We start from the raw sequence: 17282 nt of genomic DNA, 5'->3' as shown, positions 1-17282 counted from the left end.
TGCCGAAAACGAAAAGAAAAAATGATGGGAAAGGAAAGAAGAATATCGTATTTACTTGATAAATTCAAAGAAGAAGTGAATTAATTTCATGGTATATTGTAAAAGAATTGTGCAAGAATTTAAACCATAAGATTTCAAGTATGGAAGACAAGAAGATTCGTTTCGTTAAGCGCGGTCTCTCGTTAGAGGGAAGACAAGAAAATTCTGAGAAGTACGGCGGCCGCAAAGGGAAACCCAACCAACTCGGTGGACGAATTAACGCTTTACACGTGCACGAATTTTTCCTTACTTTAGCCTACGGCCTTATGCATGGCGATCGTCGTCGACTGTCGAGTCGAGTTAGTGTCCTCTACCTCTCTTCTTCCTCTCTTCACCGTTCTCGTTGCAGTTTGTTACTTTCGAAGGCTCGAAGTTACGCGGGCAGGCACAGGGTCGCGTGCAAAAAAGGTACGGGGAGATTGTGCATACTGCGTGGTGGTCCCATGGGGCGGCAACCGAGTCCTCCTTCGTTCCCTTCTCGTTGTTGTCCTCCTCCTCCTTCTCCTCTCATCTTTGTCCTCCTCGTCGGAACTTAAATGCTCCTTAATATGCACTTTTTTCCCGGCACGCGCGGAAGGCCCTTTCGGCGGCGCCAAACTTGTCAGAATTTGAACACGTTTCCGTATTCGTCGCATTCGCCGCGTCGTATTCAACGCAAATTCCTGCACGCGGCCGATTTTAAGGTAATGGGGCCTTTCTTGTCTCGTTCTCCAACTACGAAAAAAGGTTCCCTTGCAAGTCCGCGTTGGAATAAGCAATCGAGATACCCGAGCCTTTCGTTATTCATATGCCCTGCCCGAACAGTCTTAAGATTCTTTTGTATCTTTTAAAATAGAACTTGTATAGACATATATATGTGTGTGTGTATATATATATACGTATAATATGTATCTATATCTCTTGTTAATTTTATCATTTCAGGCGTGAGGCAGGTACAAAACATCTTCGTCAGGCTTATCGATTCTGCAACAAAACAGGTGAGCTTAAAATTGATCACAATTTTAATAGATATATCTCTATTCAAAAATATCATCCTTTCTATGCAATAAATTTAACTCAAAGTATTCGAAATAATTCGAAAAAAAAATTCGGTTTTTGCAACAAGTTTCGGAATGAGTAAGAAAGAAGAAAGTGTAGTGGAAAAAAAAAGAGAGAGAGAGTAGGTAAAAAAGAGTAGGATTGTGGTAGTACAGTTTGCTTGAGAAGATTTCAAAGAAACTCGTCGCGTTTCGTTAGGCAAACGCGCCGGCGTGCGGTGCTGTGCTCGAAGGGCGAGAAAAGTTTCGGTTAGAAATCGTCGGGTGCCGTTATCATCTCGGCTACAAGCACTTAATTTTCCGGGGGGTTGGCTTTGCCACCCTCCAAGAAAGGAGGTACCCAGGCAGCAGCCAACAGCCACTGTCCCATCCCGTTATCTGTGCCACGTGGCCAAACCCTGCGCGCACGAGCCACGAACCACGTGTTGTGAGTGAGACTGAGAGAATCTACTCTACTCTACTCTACTCTGTTCAACTACTACTACTATATACAGGGCCGTACCTAGATCCCTAAATCGAAGATAACATCATACCCATCACGAGCTAACGCAAATACGCGTACGGATGGATTTTCTATAGGAGAGGCGAGAAGAGGGTTCCCTTTATGTTATTTTTCTTTATATTTTCTACCCTATAAGCCTTCGCAAACCTAGATTACTATTTGATACTTTGTCTATGTATCTTCTCAACGTTATTTTCTAATACGATGTATAACAACACAACAGTTGAATTGCTGTTGTCCATTTTAGTTTCTATAATGCACTAGTTTCTTTTATTTTTTTTTTAAATAGAACTTGATGATGTAAGAGAAAGAGAGAAAAGATTTAGGTACCAGCGAATGATATTATTTCGTGCAGTGTGATACTACCTAAGTACCCGTAGACGAGAGTTCAACGTTTTAGTAGATTAAATCATTTCGGGGTCGGTCGGTTACGAAGTTAAGGAGAATAAGAAGGAGACGGTACAGGACGAAAGAGAAGTAAAAGGAAATAAAGAAGGTGGGACAGGGAGGGGGGTTAGGAGGAAAAGAAAGGGTCGGGGAAACAGAGCCGATGTTAGTTTTAGCTGATTAAATTACTAAGCCACGGTGGCCTTGCGTTGGCAGAGACCGACCGAGTCCTCGATTCGCGATCCATTCCTTTTATTAATCGGATTCGAGCGGTCCCGGACCGCTGGTATCGGTCGTATAAAACGAGAATACGATAGGAAAGGGTATAAGAAAGATAGAGAAGGGAAGAATAAAAAAATATAAAGATAGTTAAGTACATATCGACATGGTCGTTTTTCGAAAAATCGACACATCCGCGCTAATTATTTTAAATAGATTTATTTTAGACGTAAAAGAAGAAAGAGAGGGAAATAAATAAAGAAAGAAAAAGAAAGAACAAAAATTACGTATATATATGTGTATGTAGGATCGAAAACGAGTAAAAAAAGATGCAATTTATGCATCAAAGCTTCCCGATTGAACGCGTTTCTTTCCGGTCTCTGCGTCAAAGCAAGATGAAAATTGTGTATACGCGAAAATCGATACGTAAACGTGTAGGTGAAAAGAATAATAGTTGGGTAGGTATACTCATGGCATTCGTCGAGGGTCGGCCCATGGAGCAACAACTCGCGCGAAGTGTTTGGCAAATCCAGATCAACGTATATTTTTATTATTCCTCGTTTTATACTACACTCCCTGATCTACCTACTCTCATTTCTTTTCTTTTTCGTTATTTTTTCTTCCTTCCTTCCTTTTTTTCTCATTTATCGAGCTTTACAATAGAATTTACAAGCTCCTCTTGACTTATAACAGATTAAAAAACAACGTTGAGATGAGGTAGACATTTCTAGTGTTTCCCGTGGATGATGATGATCATTATCATCATCATCATCATGTTTAGAGAATGTTTGCTCAACGATACTCGTATAGGAAAACTGGGAAGAAATAGAAACCATATACTTCAATGATCCCGCGACAATACTTTATAGATTATTATTTATTCGTATTCGTGATTTTTATTCTTCCTTTTGTGAAGAGCATAAAAAAAGAAGAAGAAAGAAAAAAGACGTTCTCTCGTTCGACTTGGGAAAATTTGCGTTTCACAAATCACGTTTAGAAGGAGCGAACGAGAGAAGGAATTTTCTTCTGCTTCAAGAAATCAAGTTTGCTCGGTTATAAATCCGCAATAATTGACTCTCCTTAAAGTTTTTCGGTTTCTCAACTTGAGAATATTTTATTTGATTTTATTATTAAAAAAACTCCGATTTTTTCATGATTTCCACTACCATCTATCCATTCAATTCTCTTCTGAAATTTCGTGCAAAAATACGAGCCGTTCTTCTCGTGGCGAAAGATGAGAGAGAGAGAGAGTTTCGTGTCGGCCAAATAACAGCGCGCTAACAACGTACGTTTTTAAGCATTCGCGAACGCACTTCCGGGTACTCGAGGGTAAGAGTGAGAGAAAGAGAGAGAGAGGATAAAAAAAAAAAGGAAGAAAGAAAGAGAACGAAGCGAATGCGCTTTTTTCGCGGGATTAAAAATGCTAAATGGTAATTAGTTCCGGAGATAAAAAAGCATTTACAGGAGGAGGCTATGGTGGAAGCAGAGTACCGTACGCATAGCCGTTACTTTAAATGAATGAACAACAGGAAATTGTAGCTAACCCCTTTAAGCTCCAACTTCCACTGTACAGTTGCTACACGAACGAGTTAGTGCATCACTTTTCTTCTCTTTTCCCTCCCTCTCTCTCTCTCTCTCTGTTATATTCTTCTTCAATATTTTCTTTTTATTTTTTCTATTTTATTTATTCTTCTTTATACTTAATACAACAACAACAACGGTACGCGGGTACGCGGAGATTGGCAAAAATCGATTTAGATGATTCGTAGAAAAATCCAATAAGGCGAGTAGTAGTAGTCTTATTTCGGAAGAAAGAAAAACGAACAGATACGCGAAGCCTAGGCTAGGATTGGTAAATTTTCTATGAGATCAATGCTCGTAGACGTAGATTTGGTGTATCGATAAATCGAATACTATACTACAATATATAGAATCACGTGGAGGAAGGAAAAGTAGCCATAGGAAAGAGAGAGAGAGATACTAATACTGAAATATGAGTATTTAAGCGTAGATTAAAGAAATAATAAGTTCGAGATAAGTTAATCCCAGTTAGATAAGGAAAGAAATAAAGAAAGAAAGAAGAGAGGAATTGAAGAGTAGAGAGGAGAGGAGACTCCCGTCCATCGTGTACCAACGAAGGGTGGAGAGAAAGACGAGGGTGCGAGGGTAATATTGTATGCATGTTGTTCGTTGCCGTGTATAGTAGGGGGACTCTCGGGGCCAAGGGGGTCGCGTTCGTACGCTACGTCGATAGAGAAAGGGATTCCCAGGGGACTTTTGGAATCGATTCGGGATGGAAATCATTACGGCAGATTTGAATGACTATCTTCGAATTTATCTCCACGCTTCCACGTTGCTCTTCTTCTTACTACTATCTCTCTCCCTCTCTCTCTTTCTCTTTCTTTTTTCTTTTTTCTTTTCCTCCTTCCTCCTCGCCATCTCTCCTACTCGTCGTTTCGCATTCGAGAACTCTGTCAAAACGACATTTACGATTTTATTGCTACAGTGTCGGTTTTCTTTCATTTCTTTTTTTCATTCGTAAGATGTTATTTCGCTTAAAATTTCCACACGAGAAGTAAGTAAATATATATAAATTTGAATTAAAGAAAATATATTTTTCTTTACATATTACATATATTCTTTATATTTATCTAACACACATACACACGTCGTTGATAATTATAATCTTTCATCTCTCGCGTTTGTTCAATTTATACGGTATTTCTGATATGACAATTATGAGCTCTTTCGAATTTTATTTGTAGGATAATAATTATTGGTTATGTGGGCTCGTTTAGTTTGATATTTAAATTGACCTTTTAAGAATTCGTCTAGCAAGAACAGGTTCAGTTTGTAATAACTTGAGAACATTGACCTTTGCTAACAAATCACCCATAACTAGCTACATATATAATTTTATATATATATATATATATTCTATAGCGAAGACATCCAATTTGAGTTGGCTTCGTAGCAAGATAGGATAACGATAATTACACCGTACAATGCACGAACTTAGATGCACCCGTTTGCCAATAATCAGCTAGCTAGCTAGCTAGCTAGCTAACTAACTAACTAGCTAGCTTAGATTCGTGAGAATGAGTTAAACGTTAAGGAAAGTTGTTGGATAAGTCAAATGTAAAAGTGCTTGAGACTTTGTTCTCGAGCACGATCGTTATTAATCCTTGGCAAGTAATTCCCACGGGAATTGAATGGAAAGAGGGAGAGGACCCAGTCAGCAATGGGACCAGCAAACTCTCGTAGGAAGAAAGGCCCCCGTGGGACTGACGCTGACTGGTCGCACCCCCAGGACGCGTCCTCGACGATGTTTCAGACGACGAGGACGAGGACGAGGACAACTATGTTGCCTACGACGAGCTCTTATTCCTCTTTCGCCTACTTTACCCCTCGAGACTCTCCCATAACCGCTGTGCCACGATATTCTACACGAAAGAGAGGGAAAGAGAAATAAAGAAAGAAAAAGATAGATAGAGAGAGAGAAAGAGAGATAGCAAGTTTTCCTTCCTTCCGAGACCAACAAGTATAACCAACACCAAGGAACACTCTTTCGGGATCCATTTGTCGACACTTATAGCATTACTTTTTTGATACAAAGAAAAACAAGAAAAATGTCTAATAATAATTCTAAACGTTTCGATACATTGCTACCTGGAAAAAAGGGCTAAACGATTTTTCGATGAAGCTGTTAGTTACTTGGCAAGGTAATTCGGACGGTTTCGTGACTTTGCGATGATCGATCTTTTGATAAATATCTGCATAGTATACATATATGTATGACCGGAGGATAAAATAAATAAGAAATTTGCGAGAAAAAGGGATAGGGAGAGGGAGAGGGAATGAAAGAAAGAAATAGAGATAACTATTAAGCGGTAAAAGTAATTGCTCGAAATTGTTGGCGCAAGTACGAGCAAGGGGGCCAGGAGTATACTAAATAAAACAGTTATAGCAGCTCGGTAATAGGTGTTAAGCAAATAATATCGCATGTCACCTGCGTGCGCAAGAGTTTGCACGACCTGGCATAACGAATAATAACGTTACGTGTTTAACCGACGATTATTCGACGCGTTATTGCACTTACTTCTCCTACGTATATGCGTATATATAGAGAAGGAAATAGAAAGTGTTGTGTAAAAAAAAAACACGGATGATCATAGCGAGCCACGCAATTTACCTTCAATATCTTCTTCGAGAAAATTGGGAGGAACAAAAGGAAAAGGAAATTCAAGAAGAAGAAACGTTTTATCCTTTAACACATATCATATTTGCTGTTTGGAATGTTTTTCTATTAAACACGATGACTCTTTTTATTTGTCAAATTAAAAATATTATATTTGAAAATCACTCAATTACATATTTTCGCGTCATGGTATATATATATGTATATAATTAATCCAACGTTAATAGGGTTAAAGAAATGGTAAAAGAAAAAAACAAGTCAAATGCAAATGATTCGAACGCATTAGGTATACGTAAAATAAGAGAGAGACTAGGAAAAAAAGCGAACGCGGGGAAGAATCATCGGTGGTATAGACCTGCAAGCGCGACTCTTATCTCCTAACAGGGGTTAATACGTATAAGGCGAACACTTATGTTAATTATTCGAAGTACAAATAAGTTCGCATGTCGTTCGACTATTAAGACTTGTTACGGGCAACCGACACGTGAAACTCTCTTGCGTCTACTCACGATACGATATTTTCATTCTTCCTTCTTTCCATCTTCGTATAAACCCCTCTCTTCTTAACTTCACCCTTCCACCCTTTTCTTTCTCTCCCTCTCTCTCTCTTTCTCTATCCTACTCTTACTCTTTTCGTATTTACTCTTACTTCTCTATTTTCCCGCTGGTTCTGGTTTGCCTTCCCTACTTTTGGCAAAGTGGCATCACCCTTCTCCGATTTGGTTAACGCCGTATACCCCAAACCATCAAAAGCACGGAAGCCGCCGTTTGCGTTGCAATTCGGTTATTTTGTTCGTATAAATATTTGATAATGTTTTCAAAGTCGCACCTGGTTAGTTAGTTAGTTGCCCGCGCTAAACCGTGGATAAGAAGCGTGTTCAACTTGCTGTTTATCAAGTACCCTCTTTCTATTTGAATTTAATTCTACATTTGTTACTCTCCAATAATTATTTTCTTTTATTTCATTCCAATATTACTTTCATTATATATTTCGGTATAATCATTGTTTTGATTATACTTTTTTTTTCTCTTACACCAGAAAAAAAAGAAAATCAAGAAGGGCAGAGATGACGGGGGAAAAAAAAAGAAACGAGGGGCGGAGAAAATTTGAATCCGTTATTCAACGTTTTCGGATCCTCTTCTCTCTCTTTCTTTTTCAACGAGATCAAAGGAGGGCTATCTGTTCGCGTTATATTATTCTACGGCTAATCCGTGCTAGTCTCCCTCCTTCCGTGAGTGCATGAATACAGGCAACAACGTGTTCTCATTAAATAAAAATCAATCAGAAGGTCGTGAAGGAGGCTTAACGGATTTGCTTGCACCGCCCACAGCTTAGTCGCCCGTTCTACGGGATGCATTCTGTCGGTAGTCCCTTTTTTTGGCCGAGTAACACCAACACTCGAGTATCTCTTCAATGGATACTTGAGTTTTACCCAAATCTGCTAATATACATTAACACAAACTATGTTATTTTTTTATTTTACAGGCTATCATGTACGAAGGACAAGATAAGAATCCTGAAATGTGCAGAGTCTTGTTGACGCACGAGGTAATGTGCAGGTGAGTGTCACCATTTTTTCCTTTTTCCATCTTTTTTTCATTTTCCTTACAAACGATAATAGAATTTATTTTTTCCCTCCGAGTTAGTTTAATCGATTATGCAAAAGGAGAGAGAGAAAGAGAGAGGGAGGGAGATAGAAATACTCGGTCGACCTTCGAAAGAGCAACTTTTTTACGAGAGGGCGACTATCATGCCGAAAACCGTCGTACACTTTTGCGTTACCTGCTTTACAAGGTCACACATACACTTAGGTATTCACGCGGATCTGAGTCTATTCGCTATCTTTCTTTCTCTTTTACTCTCTTTCTCTCTCTATGGGCACCCTTCTTGCGGCGACGAGCCATAAACGTAACGAGGCATACGGGGTTGCAGTCGTTCTTCGGGGGGGTGGTGGCTGACTCATTGACCCATGGGATTTTGGCCGCACCATCTCCCTCTCTCTCTCTCTTTTTCTCCACCCTCCTCCCTTCCTCTCATTCGATCCAAGTTTTCAAGAGGGTGCGAGTAGTTTTTAGCCAATCTCAAAACTTCAGACAACACAGAAACCCATTTCTGTCCTTTCGGTATTCCTCTATCAACAATCGTCTACAGATCACAAGAACAAATCCATCCATCTTACAGAAACCAAATCAAATATATTCTAAACAACGTTACTCGGTTTTATTTTTCAGTCGGTGTTGCGACAAGAAGAGTTGCGGTAACAGAAACGAAACACCGAGCGATCCAGTGATCATCGATCGGTGAGTTGTTAATTAACTTTTCTTTTATATATAGATGCATAAATACATAAGTATCATCTTGCGTTAGTTTATTTGGACAAAAGACAAAGTTTCAAGAATTACTATTATCATCACCGAGAACGATGACAATTCTCTTATCCGTCAAGTTGTCAAACAAGAAAAGAGACGAGTTAGGTAGTCGCGATAACGCACTCAAACTATTCCAAGATATTTAGGCTCGCAAAATACGTTTCGTACGAGGTGTTGCGAATTCTACTCGAAGGATGGAAGAGTAGTCGAATATTCTGTGTGTGCTTGTATCGGTGGTCTCCTTGCTGCCCGTTTTCGAGATCTCTTCCTCCCCCTTTCTCCCCCTCTCTCTCTTTCCTCCTCCCCGTATCTATCTCTATCTTTCTCTCGAAGCTCTTCCTCTCGTAGCTTGGCTAACATGAGAGTTGGTAGTAGGGTGAGCTTGGTATCTGAATAGGCTATAGAGTGTCCTGAGATAGGAATGGTAGGAAGGAAGAGGTTTCCCGCGGGACTCGGGCCGAGATAGTCTTCAGGAGGACATCTTGCGCTCAGAGGTGCTCAACTCTCGACTTCTATACCCTTATTCTTAGCTTCTTCTTCACCCTTCTTCTCGGAAAAGGCTTCATCCACCACATCGGGGGGATATTTTGTAGGCGTTGTTGACAGGTAAAAGCCTTGCTTTGGTAGGCTCGATGTTGTAACTATTTTTTCCCTACCACCATACAAGGAAAATCCTGGATTTAATGTCATCGAAACGGCCTCAGCCTTTATTTACGATCGCCGAGTTAAAAGGGAGATTTCATTGAAACGAAATTAGACTTTGTTCGCGTGTTTTCCCATGAAACCGGCGACCTGCTTTTTTTCGGGGCATCACAAGAGAGAAAGAGAAAGAAATAAACGAAAAAGGAAAGATCATGTTACGTTGGCAAACTTGGTTGCTTGATTTTCGAAACGAGTTACAGACTTTTTGTTTCTTCTATAATCCCTCGCACCCCTCCTCGTCGCCCTATTTTCTTTCCCTCCCTCCTCCCGATCGAACAGACCGATAGAAAAATTAATCTCGCAAAATGCTCTCTTATGGGGACAGGGGCGGGAAGGGATAGAAAACACGCACGCACCTAAGCGCAAGCAAACAAGCAGGCTATTTCTTTCTCTCCAACGGAATAGGTACGGTATGCAACGTAAGTGCAACCGCATTGTGGTCGCGTGTCGTTTCGACCACCGACCCTCTCGGTTGGCAGATAAATTTGCGGTGGATCCTACTAAGAGAAGAGCGAACGAGAACGTTCGTGCGATCTCCGCGAAAATATTTCACGAGAATTCGGACTCCTCGTTCGTTCATTCGTTCGTTTGTTCAATACTTTCAAAGGTATCGACATTTGTTTCTTTGGGATCAATTATTTTTTTACGTCTTTTTTTTGTCTCTCTTCAATACTACAGATAATATATTTATTTTTATACATATATACATACGTGTATATACATATATATATGTGTGTGTGTATATATATATATATATATATATATATTCGAAAGCTAATAGATTTTCGGTCTCGCACAAAACCACAATGGAGGGCCGAACGGAGGGAGTGGGCAAAGGGTATCAATGCCACTTTGATTGAAGCAGCCCTGCTCGATTGTGACATGCTCACTCAGCTGTGCGGAAAGTACAACGCGACCCCCGTTGATTGGGTATATCTCGCTCGTGAAAAAGAGAGAAAAAAAAGAAAAAAAAGTACCAAAGAGGAAGGAAAACAAAAGCACTCGCGGTGTGCCCAAAGCGTGGCCATTTTTTTCTCTTTTTTTTCGTTACTCTCCAACCCTTTCCCTTCCTTTCCCGCATCGAAACTTTACGGGCAGAAGTTTCGCGCGAACAAACGATTACGTGCAAGAGCATAATCTCTTCGGATGACCGATCGATTTGTAAAAAGGTTTACTCTGAGGTGTGGGAGGAGAGAGGAGGAGGAGTAGGAGGGGGAGGATTTGTTGGTGCTCGGAGAGTCAACGTTTAACGTACGCATACATAATGCATATATTATTATCGCTATTAATAATGATTTTCGGTTTGAAAATTGTCAATAATTGATCGTAGCAATTAATTAACAGTAAAATTAAGCGGAATAATCCTCTTTGTCAATCACACTTGATCCATCATTCCTGATTGAAAATGATTTAACGTTACGGTTTGGATGGGAAGGCGTTATGTATGGATCGGGGAGCAAGGGGCGACCACCAGCACCTTTAGATAGAATCTCGTCTTTGAGTATCGAACGGGGCTGGGAGAGGGAGGTTTCTCGATCCAAGGGAAATCGTGGTTCGACGCTGACTTCTCCTCCTGAATTCGATCGCCGAGGGACAGTCGAATGCAGCAACACGGAGGCGAGTTGCGACGGCCGCTGAGAATAGTCCTAGAGAAGCCGGTATTAACGCCGGACTCCGAAACCAATTAACATGCATAATTAAAATGGCATTGTCGTGGCAGGACGTTGCCAACGGGCTTCGCTCTCGGCTGACGGGAAAATCCCGGAGGGGCCTACGGCGTTTCATAATTACGAAAATCCTCTAGCACCCCGTCACTCCCACCAACTACGACGTCCTCTCTACCTCCTATTTACTCTCTCGATTCCTCTTACTCGTCTATCTCTGTTTCACACGTATCTACACAGACACACACTTTCTATTTCTACCTAGAGGTCTCCCTCTTTCGATGAAACAACATGGGGCGTAGAAAAAAATCGGGCAACGGGTCGCGCGCTGGTCTAAAGCATTGCGCGAAGCATTGCCCCGTGTAACGGGCGCGAGCCAATAACGGACTATCTGTCTGACGCGATTGGTTAACTTTATTTCGCTCGGCGGTGGTTGTCGAGCCCTTAATTTCGAGGCATCGATCATAGGGCCCTGCTGCTACTGCTACTGCTACTGCTTGCTACCACTATTTCTCTCTAGATTCAACCCACTAGCTAGCAGCACATCGATTCACCCTCTCGCAGTATAGCACCCTCTTTCCCTCGCTCGTTCCACTCTTCGACGCTTGTTTCGACGATCCCTCAGCGCCGCGGGAGAACCGACCCGACCCTCCCTCCCTTCGTCCTTCTCTCTCCGCGTCAATTCGACGGATTCCATTTCGGGGTCCCGAAACGTTCCGAAATCTACGCTACTCGACGAGGACATTTTTCGTGTGGCTCGATTATACGAACTTCCCTGCTCGTTAATCCTTCTTTCTCTCTCTCTCTCTCTAATTTTTTTGTTCTTTTTTTTCGGTTTTCCGTTTCAACTCGACGAACGCGTTCTCCGATCGAACGATCGATCGATGGAGAAAAATAGTTTAAAGCAGAGAGAGAGGGGAAAAAATAGAAAAGCTTATGGGAGGAGAGGTTTGTCGAGCGACATTGTACCTTTGAATGGTTCGTTCGGTAAAGCACATAAATATCTCCGCGATATTTCTGTCGTCGAGTCGAAACGCGTAACAATCAATCGTTACCTTAATTGATTGCGATTGGTAGAGGACGCTCGCCCAGCGGCTTGACTGACGTCACAATGACGTACGGATTGTCAATCAGTCGCGCTTGTGGCGTTAATGCATGCAAATCTCGACGATTCGCGGCACGTTGTCTCTCCTGCCCTTTGCTTCTAACGCTTCTCTCCGTCAATATAGATTTTGCATTAAGGACGGTGGTACCTACCTACTAGGTAGGTACGATGGGTACTACTACCACTGATTTATCTACGTTTTCCCATAGAACATGGTTTAAACGAAATTGAAACGTTAGATATCTTCTTCTTCTTCTTTATTTCGTTGTTGTTGCATTTTTCCTCTTTCCTCCCTTTCCATTTCTCTTTCCCATTCTTTCTGCCCCTATTTTTTCGTTCCTCTTTTTGTTATCCTAACATTCTCGACGTTATCTCTATGGAACAAAGTAATTTTCACGATCGTATCTTCCCTCGACGTGCAACGAGGACGACTCGGTGGCTGTCGTTTAATTATGTAAAAAGGCAAGAGGATAGGCGAGAACGCGATAGCAATCGTACGATTTTCAGGATATCGTCTCGTCGATGGTGCTCGCTTTACGACACCGTAATTTGATATAACTCGATCACAAGCGATGAATAATACGCGTCGAGGTAGATAATACCCTAATGCTTTTCCGCGTAACGCCGAGCTACGCACCTCTCCACCGACAGCAAAGAGAAAGAGAGAGAGAGTTAACGTTCTCCATGAAAATGATCGAAAACGATCGTACGAGATAAGGTTGATAATGACTGGTCGCGAGTGCTCGGTCATACTAAAGTGATGACACATATCGATAAGGAAAACTTATTAACCGAATCGACGTACTCGACATATTATGAGAGAACAGTTTGTTCGTCGTTCAAATGGCGATTTTTTTTATTAACGTTGGATAACTCATTTAAGAAAAATCTTTTTTCGACGTTTTATTGCTTACCACGTGTTTCTTTATTTTAACGTCAAAACATTTTATCCATTATCGCATGAAATATCTTATTCTCGATGAACACAATACGATTAATATTACTTTTCTCTTTTTTCGGTGCTCGTGTACTCGTTGATTTTAGGTTTTTCCATCTAATGGTATAAGATTGTAATCGAAATATTATAATAATCTTGGATCGATTAGAAGAAATTCTTACGGGCGTGTGTGTGTATAATTCGTAGAAAAATGTCTCGATTGTTCGTTTGTTCGAGCCGTCAAATTCTTTCTCTCTTTATTTTCTGTTCGCGACTATTAGGGAAATCAAAACACACTCAGTAGAAGCACATAGGGCTCTCAGCTCGGCTAGCATATGGGACCCCCATATATAGTATAGAGTTGGGGGCTATCGCGCCCTTCGTCCTCGACATACCCCTAAAATAAATGAACGAGAGAACCAGTGAGTTAGTGAACGTTTTCTCGTAAGCAAGCAAGCAAGCAAGCAAGGAAGCAAGTTTACGTTCCCCGTATAGAAATGAGTTGGAACGATCGTTCGAGCGGTAAATCGCGGGATAAATAAAAGCCGGTATTTGTGCTAGTAATTATTTTTACTTTCCTTCGTTAATAGGCGGCAACAACCCGCCGCTAAGTTTTCTGATCGATACAAACAAGAAAAATACGCCTAAACGAAGAGAGAAAAATTCTTCATCATTCGCGTTTAACGAGATATTAAAAGACAAGCTAAAAAAAAGAAAAAAATACATCAAGAGTTCTTCGTTAAATTCCACGTTATCCCGTAAAAATCGATTAATTTATTCCGAAAGAGATACGACGACAAATTCGTCGATTTGATTCGATTCCAAACAAACGAATCGACTCTTCTTGCTCGGCCACCAATCGATTAATCGCGATTCTTTGCACGCTTCCCTCCTTCTGGCTTCTTCCTCCTACCGCAAAGTATCCCTCATCTCGTTCTTTCTGTCGAAAAATTTAGAAATTCTGAACAGTCTCCGGTTAAAATCATTATCCATCGCGTAGGTAGGTCCCATCTCCGATTCGGACGGAAGGATATTTTTAGGGCTTAACATGGATCGGACTACCTCGTAAATTCGGCCAATTAGTTCAGATTGGGAAAAAAATTCACTCGTATCTTCGTGCTGGACTTTAGCTAGCGCGCGTGGCGGTCAGTTTGGTGAAAAGACACAAACGAAATAAGAAGAATCAGAATAAGAAGAAGTAGAAAAAGAATTCAAGAAAATAAGGAAAAGAAGAGGCCTCCTGGGGGAAGAGGAGAACAGGAGGGAGGGAGGGAGGGACGAGTTTAAGGGCGACTAAAACACACTCATCGGTTCATTCGCGAAATACGTTGGGAATGTATATTGGATATTATCGATATCTCGATCTATTCGTCCCGCTAATGGAAAACTTATGCTAAAACCTAACCCAACGTTGATCCATAATGTATCAGTGGAATCGGACTGAGAATTGCTGCTACTGCTGTTGCTGCTGTTGCTGCTTCGACATACCATTCGTTGCGTTTCTTTCATTTATTTTGCTCTACTTTTTGGATAGTACCCCAAACAGGAACGTACATTTGCACCCCCCGTTTCGAAACATACATTTCAACACCTCTATCACGTTCTACTATAACGATCGACCAGAATAAAATTGACGTTTCTAACTTTAGTTTGATAAATCGTGCTAAGATAGAAAGAAAGAAATAAAGAAATAAAGAAGACAGTTATCGAAAAAGGGACTTTTCGTTATGTGTGTTAAAGGTAGGCAAACTAACAGAGAGAGAGAATAAAAGAAAGAAAGATAGGCGTGCTCACGGGTAAAAGTTCTTGGAAGTTTGGGGAAATGGACGGGAAAGGTAGTCCCTGATTGGCCGAGCGAGCGTCGCTACCAAAAACTGGCGTTGCTCGCGAAGTAACGCGACTATAGAAGGGCCAGCCAGATACCGAAATGTACCCTTGAGAATCGTTGAGTAACGAAATCTTAGTCGTACTCGAGAGTTCGGCTCGATTCTCTTACGGTTATATCACCCAACGAGAATTACTCCGATACGGTATCCTTATTTTCAAAGAATATCTTAACAGCTTGCCCGTACGGCGATACCTGCTTTCTATTCTCTTCCTTACACCCCCGAGAATGTATATAGAAAGAAGAAGAAAGAAAGAAATGGGGGGAGGAGGAAAAAAAAGAAAGAAGTGGAAAAAAGTAAGCGAAAAAAGATGGAAAGAGTTGAACGTTCCTTCCTTTTCTGGAAGATCTTCTTTCTGTCTGTCTGTCTAACTCCCTCCCACCCTCTCGCAACCCTCAGCCCTCTTCTCTTTTCTCTGTCTCCTCCTTGCGCCATTTCTTTCATCGAGGAGGAGAAACCAATAGGGAGAACCGATCAGCTTAATGCATATTGATGCGCACCGAACTAAGTGAGTGAAAAATCGCCATCGATCTACCTTCCACGATGGTGCAGACATCTTTCTTTACTCTCTCTCTCCCTTTCCCTTTTCTCTCCTTATCACTCTCTCTCTTTCTCTATTTTTCTTATTTCACAGCATCACCGTAAGAATTTTAGCTTTTGTTTCAACATTGAATATAATTCGTAAATAATTCTAATATCAATTTAGAAATAATTATGCATAAAATCTCTCGTAGCTATTTGTCATTATAAAATTGAATACAAATATAAATGTCAATTGACCGAGGAATCACTTAACACCGATGTCCAAACGATCTTTGAGTGAAATCGTTTGGAAATAATGTTTGTATGGTTGATAGGAAGAGTCATTTTCAACGTCGTAGAGAAGGAGTGTAGAGAATAGTAGTAGTATAGGGCTTGGTATCAGGACCCTTGGCATTTTGTAGCGGCAGCGAGATAGCATATAGAGAGAGGAAAGAAAGAGAGAGAAATAGAGAAAGAGAGAGAGAACATACGATAGAATATAGAACCGAAGTTGGCGTTTGCTCGAAGCAGTCTCCTCTCGCGTTGGGGTCCCGACCCGCAGAACAGATGCCAACCGTCACGGCTCGCCGATGGCTGGAAGGGKGCCTCTAGATTGAGACACGGTGGATGACTCTAAATGGCATTCGGTCCTCCTCCATGTTTCCTCCCTCTTTTCCACCTCCTACACTACCTCTCTCTCTCTCTCATCTTTTTTTTGATTTCTTTTCTACGTTACTCTAGCTAGCTTTAATGAAATTGATCTACTCAAGATTATTCAAGATTATCCTATTTTGGATTATAAGCACAATCATTACCAAATGATATCCTAACCTGTCCTTTTCTATTACTTCCTTTCTCGTCTCGCTTAATCTTTGAAATCCACTCAAACTGTCTACTTTTCACCTACACTTTATCTACTTCTTCACTTTCTTCACTTACTATTCACTTTTATTCTCAATGTTTTATGCTCTTTATCCTCTACTTCTCCAATTCCTACCCTTTTTCAGAACCGAACACTCGACACGTCCGTTCTCTCTCTCTTTTTTACAACAGAAGTCCGATATTAACAATTATATTATATTAATCATCAGCATTACTTCGAGATAAAACAATTAAATCCTTCTGTACAAATCTATAAACGAACGAATAATTCATTTTGACGAGTTCTCATTTACAAATAAATAAAAATGAAGAAAAGGATTGCACACGAGCGTACTGAAGTACTTCGGTCAATATCGTTATTATCAATGGTGGTGGTTCATCCTTTAGTATTCGAATGACAAGGCGCTAATGCGCTCGAGTAATTCGTAAATGGTGGCGCCCATAGTCCGTATGTCAAATCTTTCGTTGACAATGGTGGCCACTCGAAATCGCACGCACCGCTTTTGAAAAGTACAAAGGGTGTGGATAAAGAGAAAGAGAGAAAGAGAGGACAGAAGAAGGAAAACGCGCTAACGTTGAAAACAGGTGGTTAGCAGTAGGAAGAAAGAAAGAAAGCACCGAGGGAGCATACCGTGGCGCACGTTGTTGCTACGAGGGGTAGGAGCAGAAGGGGGTTGGTTGGTTGGTTGGTTGGTTAATAGTTCCCTTAAATCACTCGAAGAGTCGCGTGACCAATTTCATTATTTTCTATGATTAACAAACATCGAACGTACGTTAGGAATGTTTTATTTTTTCAATAGATCGCTTTTATTTATCTCGTTATATTATTACT

At 40.9% G+C, this 17282-nt stretch overlaps 1 protein-coding gene across 2 annotated transcripts in view; it reads left to right on the top strand.

Moving 5' to 3' along the window:
- The window catches only part of LOC106791044 (transcription factor collier), an 80337-nt gene that overhangs the window by 17748 nt on the left and 45307 nt on the right, over positions 1-17282 (top strand). For both annotated transcript variants that reach the window (XM_014756393.1, XM_014756392.1), the window contains exons 4-6: positions 961-1016; positions 7869-7942; positions 8615-8683. In XM_014756393.1, the coding sequence (XP_014611879.1) occupies positions 961-1016; positions 7869-7942; positions 8615-8683 (199 nt within the window). The remainder of the gene's footprint in view (positions 1-960; positions 1017-7868; positions 7943-8614; positions 8684-17282) is intronic.

Source organism: Polistes canadensis, unplaced genomic scaffold (assembly GCF_001313835.1).
Source record: "Polistes canadensis isolate GaletaPanama2010 unplaced genomic scaffold, ASM131383v1 scaffold_280, whole genome shotgun sequence".
Lineage (NCBI taxonomy): Eukaryota > Metazoa > Arthropoda > Insecta > Hymenoptera > Vespidae > Polistes > Polistes canadensis.
Note: the sequence above shows the minus strand (reverse complement) of the source record. Positions and strands in the feature narration are given on the sequence as shown.